Source organism: Triticum dicoccoides, chromosome 2B (genome assembly GCF_002162155.2).
Source record: "Triticum dicoccoides isolate Atlit2015 ecotype Zavitan chromosome 2B, WEW_v2.0, whole genome shotgun sequence".
Taxonomy (NCBI): domain Eukaryota; kingdom Viridiplantae; phylum Streptophyta; class Magnoliopsida; order Poales; family Poaceae; genus Triticum; species Triticum dicoccoides.
The window spans coordinates 448300493-448310165 of NC_041383.1; the positions used below are offsets into that span (position 1 = coordinate 448300493).

The following is a 9673-nucleotide window of genomic DNA, read 5'->3' on the forward strand; positions in this document are numbered from 1 at the left end:
GGATACATTCTGGATACAACCCAACCCAATCAGGGGAATCTAAGAGAAATTTGGTACAATACCACTAGTAGTTTGCTGACGATAAGTGGGGTCTGGCATTTATCGAAGACCAAATACCTACATGGCATATTTTATCATATCCGTCATTATCTGAACTCTCCCATGTCTCGTACCCTCCCCCTCCTCTGTCCCAATGCTCTTGCTCTATCTGCCCCAACTCTGTCCCAGCACATATGCATTGGCATTTTTGTGTAGTAGTTCATGTATCGATGTATTGGCAACTTCAAAAAAAAATGGCATGCCCATGTATCCGCAGCAACCCGATATGGATACTCGTACACATATCAGTGCTACATAGCAAAATTAAAATAGCCGCATTGCTATTCATGCTACTCATTTACAAGCACAAAATAAACTGTGGATACACTCATACACATATCGGTATCCCATACACTCATTTACAAGCCCCGCATCACCCCGATATGGATACTCTCATACACATCAGTATCAGTGCTACATAGCAAAACAAAATTACCCACATTGCAATTCATGCTACTCATTTACAAGCACAAAATAAACTGTGGTGATGCACAGGCAACATAAAAGTCGAGGCTAACCTTCTTTCCTTCAATTGTTTCCGGAACATCACCATTACAAATACGTTGTGCAAGCCCCTCTGCAATAGCAGTCTTGCCGACACCAGGCTCTCCAATTAAGCACGGGTTGTTCTTTGTCCGCCTGCCCAAAATTTGAGTTACACGCTCAATTTGATCCTGTCTGCCAACAACTGGGTCTAGTTTACCCTGCAAGAAAAAAGAATTAGATTCTTCTCTTTGCTGCTAAATATCTCCAATAGGCAAAAGGACACATGGGAGGGAGGAAATACCTCTTCAGCCAGCTTTGTCAAATTAGTACCGTATTCTTCAAGTGTAGGCATCTTCTGGCCACTGCTTCCCCCACCAACCCCAGCACCAACAGCTTCTGTGCTTTCACCAACCATTCTTATAACCTGCAAAACATGTAAAATATTCATTGTCTGGACAAATTAGACTAAAGTAAGTAATAATGTAAGAAAGATATTAGTGAAGAAATTGCCTGGGTACGAATGTTGTTTGGATCAGCACCAAGGCTTTCGAGAACTCGAGCTGCAACACCTTCACCCTCACGAAGTAGCCCTAAGAGTAAGTGCTCAGATCCTATATAGTTATGCCCTGAACAATGAACATAAAGGAAAATTAGTACACATCTTATATATGCTTATTGAACAAACAATAGTCTCAAGAAGCAGCAAAATAAGGAAGACGCAATAGTGATGTGATATAGTAATGTATCACCTGAGCTCAATAAATACTAAAATTTCATCATCTTCAAGAAGAAATGAACAACACAATAGTGATTTAGTGATAACATAGTAATGTTTCACTTTTTTAATGTATCAGGAGTATAGCAGTAAGTCCCTATCCCTGCCAAATCCTATGGACCCGCAGCTACCCTGGATAGGACACTGCATGGTGAGGAATTCATGGTTGGCTTGCAAAAGAGGAAAGGTAACTGCTCGTTCGATGGGCAATGAAGGTCGAGGATGAGGGATGGTAAAACATCACTTAAGCTAGCACACTGGCTTTCCCCAGGATTTCCTGCCACGATCACCTAATGGAGAATTTCCAGTGTAAAAGAAGAACAAAGTCTCATTCTGCACAGGACCTGATGATCACTTTTGCTTAAATATCATTCTAGATTAGTCACCTACTACGAATTGTACATGTTTAGTGATCAAACCACTACATGAAATCTTACACCACTATCCATACTTAATGTAGACTCTGAAAGTAAGAACAGTATACTGAATAGATAAAACTAGAGTATATAAAGAAACACATAAAATAATACTCATGAGGCCTAGCCTCAGATGGTCAATCACAGTCCGGCCAAGTACATAGAATGACAAAAAATGAGGCCTAGCCTCAGATGGTCAGGGGATGGGAATGGCGGAACATTCATGTGCTTGCTTCAACAGAAGGTGAGATGAGTTAACCACCAGTTCCCCACACTCGTCACCGAATGGGAATGCAGCTCTATTCCCATACCCAGCAAAACACCTGATGATAACTTGTCCTCGACTACCATTCTATCACTAATGGAGTCATAAATCCGGATGTTTTGTGCACTTATCTGAACCAATTTACACTAGTATATAGCAAACTTATGTTGACTAAGAAAACAGAACAGGGTTACTGAGAAAAGAACATAGAATAAAAACAGACTGATTTGGTTACAAACTGATCAAAATTACAGAATAGCTGATCGGTAAATAAAAAAAATTGATGATGTGCATCCAGTAATAATTACAGAATAGCTGATCAAAATGGATGAAACAAGAGCATGAAACTAGCTGATTTTCATGGATAAATGAAAGTAATAATTAATACCTAGCTGGCGAGCTTCTTCAAGTGACAGTTCGAGTACACGCTTTGCACGAGGTGTAAATGGAATTTCAACGGCAACGAACCCACTGCCTCTTCCAATAATCTTTTCAACTTCCACACGGGCATCCTTAAGACTGATCCCCATAGACTTTAGAACCTTTGCTGCAATTCCAGTTCCCTCACCAATAAGGCCAAGCAGAATCTGTTCTGTCCCAACAAAGTTGTGGCCTAGGCGTCTTGCTTCCTCCTGTGCAAGCATAATCACCTTGATTGCTTTCTCTGTGAAGCGCTCGAACATGGCCCGGACGACCATTCTTGAACCTGACCCACGTGGTCGTGAAATCTGGCTTGCTACAATGGAGCCGAAGTCACGTTTGATAACGGACCTTGTATCCAGGAAATTTGTTTGCCGCAGTCCTTGAAAACCCCCGAGAGTAAGGGTCCTCGTTGGTGTACTGCGTAACATTGTGGCCCTTGTGCGCACACGGGACCGCGTAGAGCTAGTCCTGTAGGCGGTAGGAGCGATGGCAGACTGAACCAGAGTCCCCTCCATATTGAACTAACCAAAGAACCACAGGTTTACCGGTGCCTGCAAAGAAAAAAGCATTACTCAAACAAAAAACATCATAGAATGATTGCAAAGCAACTATGGCATCTACTTCCGATGGTAGATCCCACATCTGAGCTCAAAAGCGAAGTTAAAAGAATTCGCCAACCATTCACATATCATTGAAACAACACCTAATGACCCCAAATCAAACAGCAGTATAGTACTACAAGAAATTCGGGCACGATGGTTTTTACCAAGCTTGATAAAAGTTTCATGTATCCAACCAACCTCAACACAGGATTATCCACACGTGACTGCTCCAACCAAGAGAAGGATACCATCTAAATCCGCTCGACAATAGCACCCCAATCGGAAAGCCCCTACCGTGCGCCTACACGCGCCAAGCAAAAGCCAACATATATCCACATCCAGGCAGCTACCAAAATAGCGCACTCGACTGCGTCCACCGACGAGGGGGGTAAAAACAGGATTCGCAGAATTTCCCCTAGAACTATCCAACCAACCAACCAACCAATCGATCCCCGGAACCACGAAACCCAATCCACAAATCCGCCCACACGAGGGAACGGAACAGGATAAGGTTCCCCATGAAGTCCGAAAACAATCGGCGAAAACAACCGCAGGGAGTCATCGCTCCCCACGAGCGAAGGGCGCGGAGACGGAAGCGAGCGGCGGGCACGGCAGGGGAAGCCTCACCTCGGCGACGACGTGGCCGCCCAGCGGCGAAGGACCTCGGGAGAACCTTGGGACGGGCGGAGTCGATAACACGGGGAAGATAGCTACCTAGATGCGAAATCCTAGCAATTCACAGGCTTAGCTAAAATTAATATAACTACTGCTCCGTAGGATCCATGTTACAATGAAAGTGGAATACCTACCGAAGAAATACTACCTCAACTCGTGCACGCGCCGTGCTCGCTGCCTTGCCCCAGGTCCAGCCGCTGGCCGCCGCCCCACCCTCTCGCTCGCTTCTCGCTAGGGCTAGTCGCCTCGAATTACACGGCACCTGTGTCGATTGATAAGGAGCGACCACCCATGCTTATCGGATGTGCGTCGATTTAAAAGGCCCGGCGAGGCCCACAAGACACACCCCTCCACTCCACGGTCTCTCCTCCTTTTTCACGGGCGTGTTTGGTTATCTGCATGACTTTTTTTACCTCTTTACATGTGTGTCTTAGTTAAATCCGGTTGAGAACAAAAACCATCATCTACATATAGTTTGATTATTTGTATCTACTGTGGCTGCATCAGGGAAGCAATATTTACCCAGCATTTGGTTGCCTGTGCTGCACTCGATAGACAAATTACATGTTGTTTGGTTGCGAACGGCATAATGTGTGATCACCACTTCTCATTAGTGATGACCTTACCACACACGATTTTCCAACATCGTCTCAATCCTAACTATAACATAAATGGCAGTTTAACAATAATAGGGAAAAGTTCATCGATGTCGAACTAGATGGAAGTCCATCCTCGTCAGTTGTTGCTGTTGTTGTTTCTTCTTCTGCTGTTGTTGCTTCTCTTTTGTTGCTTCTTCTTCTTCTTCTCTTCTGTTTGCTTCTTCTTCTTCTCTTTTGTTGCTGGTGCTTCTTTTTCTTCACATCCTTGTATGACCTTTATTTTCTCACATTGCCGGATACTCCATCCTTTTGTTCTTCTAGGCTTTGTTCTCAAATGCCTCCACAACATGGTCGGAGCCAACAACATCATCAAGCATCACCTCTTCCTCCTCCGCCACAAGGTCATCACAACCTCATTGTAGGATCCAGTTATGAATGATGCAACAAGCAAGAACAAGCTTAACCTGGGGTTTGGAGAGTGTGGAATGACTTTTGATCCAGAATCTTAAATCTATTCTTCAGATCTCCAAATGCCCTCTCAACCGCAACTCTAAGACTAAAGTGTCTGAAATTAAACAATTCATGTGCAGGCCTAGTATAGTTCCTACCAGAGAACTCATTTAGATGGTGTCCGGTTTTCCTGAAGGGTGGAAGAACACCAGGCTGACATGCATAGCCAGCATCTCCGAGGTAGAACTTGCCATCGGAGATATTAATGCCATCATGTCTGAAAGCACATTTGCTCCCTTGGTGGTTTTGGTAATTCATGTCAACATACATGTTGTTGGACTAACATTTTCAATCAGGTATATTTTAGGAATAGTTCAACCTAGGCTTGTAGGTGATGAAGATGTGGACCCCTCAAGCTACAAAGGACAAACATTGTCAAAAGCTTCATGACTCTACACTTTTGGTTGAGTGATGAAATATCATATTGAGTCCATAGGAAAACCAATACTATTAAAAGTGAATGAGGTTTTGATCATGAGTCATTTGCTCAAGTGCTTGAAAATATTGCTCCAAAACTCTCGGCCACATTCTCACAATCCAATCTGTCCAAAACCCTAAAGTCATTCTCGGTCCCACCGAAATAGATACACCCGAACCCATCGAGATACACCAGACAGTGCCACAACCTAAACCCTAGAAACTCGGTTCCACCGAGATGGCATTCGGTCCCACCGAAGTGCACTGGCAAACTTTCTGTACCCCATCGTGTTCATTTCGGAATTGTTGAGTGAAACCGATCGGAATTACCAAAACGATGCAAGTGCTTACTTCATCACATGTCAGAGCCACCGAGTGGATTCATCCTATCTCACCGAAATGCCTACATTCGAATCTTTTACACTAGTCGATCTCAACGAGTTTTTGATCCGGTGTCACCGAGTTGTGCATAAAGTTTGTAACGGCTAGATCTTTGGTGATGGCTATATATACCCCACCCCCACCACCTACCCCCAGAGAGAGCAACCAGGAGGAAACTACATTTCCCATATCCATTTCCTGAGAGAGAACCACCTACATTTGTGTTGAGATCAAGGCACTCCACTCCAATCCTTCTCCCACGACCATGTCAAATCTGTGAGAGAGTGATTGAGTGTTTAGGACATTATCTTTTAAAGCACAAGAGCAAGGAGTTCATCATCAACAACAACATCTATTACCTTTTGGAGAGTGGTGTCTCCTAAATTGGTTAGGTGTCACTTGGGAGCCTCCAAATCATGTGGAGTTGAACCAAGAGTTTGTAAGGGAAAGGAGATAGCATACTTTGTGAAGATCTACCTCGAGTGAGGCTAGTCCTTCGTGGGCGTAAGCCATGATAGAATAGACAAGGTTGCTTCTTCGTGGACCCTTCATGGATGGAGCCCTCCATGGACTCATGCAGTCGTTACCCTCTATGGGTTGAAGTCTTCATCAACGTGGATGTATGATAGCACCACCTATCGGAACCACGCCAAAAAATATCGTGTCTTTGTTGCGTTTTATCTTCCTATCTCTACCTCACTTTACTTTCTTGCACTTGCATGTTGTTCATTTTCCGCTGCTCAATCTCTAGATATGCATGTGTAGGATGTATTGGTCGCCACTTAACTTGTGATAAAATCTGCCTAATTGTCAATAAAAAATAAAAGCTACACCTTTGCCTTGTTAAGTGTCTATTCACCCCCCCCCCCTCTAGACCTATCTTTTCGATCTTTCAATTGGTATCAGAGCTTTGATCTCCATTGTTTTGGTTTAATCACCATTGGAGGAAGATAGATGTGTCTACTTTGGGGAGTGTTAGGTGTAGAGTACCTATTCTCACTAGAGAGCCCCCATGTGCCTCCCATTGACCCCTTGCACTTAATCTTAGAACCGTCAATCTTATCATCAGAGGATTACCTAAAATTGTGCTTGGTTGTATGCAAAACTTTGGGTTGCTTATACCTTGTAAAAAGATTTGGAAAAGCGATATCCAAATTACTCCCTAAAGAATCTTAATGAGATTCTTCACAAGACTATTGTTTTATATAAGATGAAACCTAGTGATCCTAAATTTGATAAGTGTCTTTTGGAGCTTCGTGACCCCATGCCTGCTAAAGGAGATGTTAGAACCATTAACAATATCATCTAAGAAGCCATTCGAATTCATTCTCTTGATCATTGTCATAACCATGGAACTGATGAATCAGATGCCCAAGGTGATGATGATGAACACACCATAGGTGATGTTGAACATGGCTATCATGATGAAGATAAAGATTTCACCATCGAATATGAGAAGACTATGATGAATCTTAGTCTCATGGCTAACCTTAGAGACTACATGTCTAGAGGAAAAGAGTGGATTCTTGATAGTGGATGCACCGATCACATGACTAGAGACAAAGACATGTTTCGTGAGCTTGCTAAAAATGATGGTTGATACGTCTCCGTCGTATCTATAATTTTTTATTGTTCCATGCCAATATTCTACAACTTTCATATACTTTTGGCAACTTTTTATACTATTTTTGGGACTAACATATTGATCCAGTGCCCAGTGCCAGTTCCTGTTTGTTGCATGTTTTATGTTTCGCAGAAAACCCATATCAAACGGGATCCAAACGGGATAAAAACGGACGGAGAATTATTTTGGAATATTTGGGATTTTCTGGAGTAAGAATCAACGCGAAACAGTGCCCGAGGTGGCCACGAGGCAGGGGGGCGCACCCTCCCCCTAGGCGCGCCTGGCACTCTCGTGGGCCACCCGTAAGGCGGTTGACGCTCTTCTTTTGCTGCAAGAAAGCTAATTTTATGAGAAGAATCTGGGCGAAAGATTCACCCCAATCAGAGTTACGGATCTCCGGATATAAAATAAATGGTGAAGGGGCAGAATTCGAGAACGCAGAAACAGAGAGATAGATCCAATCTCGGAGGGGCTCTCGCCCCTCCCATGCCATGGGAGCCAAGGACCAGAGGGGAAACCCTTCTCCCATCTAGGGAGAAGGTCAAGGAAGAAGAAGAAGAAGGGGGGCTCTCCCCCCCTTGCTTCCAGTGGCGCCGGAACGCCGCCGGGGGCCATCATCATCACCGCGATCTTCACCAACACCGCCGTCATCTTCACCAACATCTCCATCACCTTCCCCCTTCTATATTCAGTGGTCCACTCTCCCGCAACCCGCTATACCCTCTACTTGAACATGGTGCTTTATGCTTCATATTATTATCCAATGATGTGTTGCCATCCTATGATGTTTGAGTAGATTTTCGTTATCCTACTGGTGAGTGACAGAAGCACAGACCCGAGTAAGTAGGTTGTTTGCGTATGGGATAAAGGGGACTTGATACTTTAATGCTATGGTTGGGTTTTACCTTAATGATCTTTAGTAGTTGCGGATGCTTGCTAGAGTTCCAATCATAAGTGCATATGATCCAAGAAGAGAAAGTATGTTAGCTTATGCCTCTCCCTCAAATAGAATCGCAATAGTGATTACCGGTCTAGTAAAGTAGTCAATTGATTAGGGACAATTTCACAACTCCTACCACCACTTTTCCACACTCGCTATATTTACTTTATTGCTTCTTTATCTAAACAGCCCCTACTTTTTATTTACGTGCTCTTTACTATCTTGCAAACTTATTCAACAACACCTACAAAGTACTTCTAGTTTCATACTTGTTCTAGGTGAAGCGAACACTAAGCATGCGTAGAGTCGTATCAGTGGCAGATAGGACTTGAGAGGATATTTGTTCTACCTTTAGCTCCTCGTTGGGTTCAACACTCTTACTTATCGAAAGAGGCTACAATTATCTCGTATACTTGCGGGTCATCAAGACTTTTTTCTGGCGCCGTTGCCGGGGAGTCATAGCGTGGGGTGAATATTCTCATGTGTGCTTGTGCTTTATCACTAAGTAATTTTTATTTGTTGTTCTTAGTTGTTCTCTATCTTTATTTATGGATAAGGAACACGAAATACCAAAAAAATTAGGTGTAGATGCTACTCGTGGAGATGGGGAACCTCCTAAAACCCTCGATGCTCGTTATGTGAAAGAAATTATGTACTACTTTAATAATCCTAAGAAAACCCCATTCAATTATGTTATGGGAGTAACGTTGGATCAACGTGAATACTTTAGGGATTATCGCTTGACACAAAAAGGGAAACTATTATGGGATCAAATTCAAATGTTGAAGTGGTATGCTAGGCAACTATGCTTGATGCATGATTATACTTGCTGCTCTAGGATGAAGGCTCCACACCTTCCCTTTTCATGCAAATTTGATGATAATGAAACCTTAGCTTCTTATGCTAATGGTATCTATGATTACTATGATGTGGAACAAATAGAAGAATATGTTGCTTTCATGGGTGCTTATGAGATTGAATCTATGTTTAAAGCGTTTGACGATTTTGATGATTCAGTTTACAGACCAGAAATTTTTGCTATACTTAGATATTGCTATGAAAATTATTAATACAATTACAATATTAATGCATTTATTGAGAAAGTCTCCGCTGTCCAAGAAGAGACTAATATTTTGCAGGAAGCTATGGAAGAAGAAAAAAGATGATGAGGAGAGCGAAGAACAAAAGGAGGAAGAGTGGATTGATCACCCGTGCCCACCTTCTAATAAGAGTAACTCTTCAACTCATACATTGTTTAATTCCCCTTCGTGCTTACAGAAGGATGATTGCTATGATGATTGCTATGATCCCTTTAATTCGTTTGAAATATCCCTTTTTGATGATGCTTGCTATGTTTGTGGCCAAGATGCCAATATGAATGATGCTTATGGAGATGAACTTGCTATAGTTCCTTATGTTAAACATGAAATTGTTGCTATTGCACCCACACATGATAGTCCT

General features: G+C 42.8%; 1 protein-coding gene across 3 annotated transcripts in view; it reads right to left on the bottom strand.

Moving 5' to 3' along the window:
• Nucleotides 1-4038, bottom strand: part of LOC119364132 (chaperone protein ClpC1, chloroplastic) — a 7989-nt gene extending 3951 nt beyond the window's left edge. The window contains exons 1-6 of one of the 3 annotated variants that reach the window (XM_037629546.1): nucleotides 3876-4016; nucleotides 3694-3794; nucleotides 2430-3015; nucleotides 1096-1211; nucleotides 887-1009; nucleotides 618-803 (exon numbers count right to left, since the gene is read on the bottom strand). In XM_037629546.1, the coding sequence (XP_037485443.1) occupies nucleotides 618-803; nucleotides 887-1009; nucleotides 1096-1211; nucleotides 2430-2979 (975 nt within the window). In that variant the 5' untranslated portion in view covers nucleotides 2980-3015; nucleotides 3694-3794; nucleotides 3876-4016. Of the gene's footprint in view, nucleotides 1-617; nucleotides 804-886; nucleotides 1010-1095; nucleotides 1212-2429; nucleotides 3016-3693; nucleotides 3795-3875 lie in introns of all 3 variants that reach the window. The other 2 variants (XM_037629547.1, XM_037629548.1) reach the window with 2 other exon arrangements.
• Nucleotides 4039-9673: the final 5635 nt, after the last annotated feature.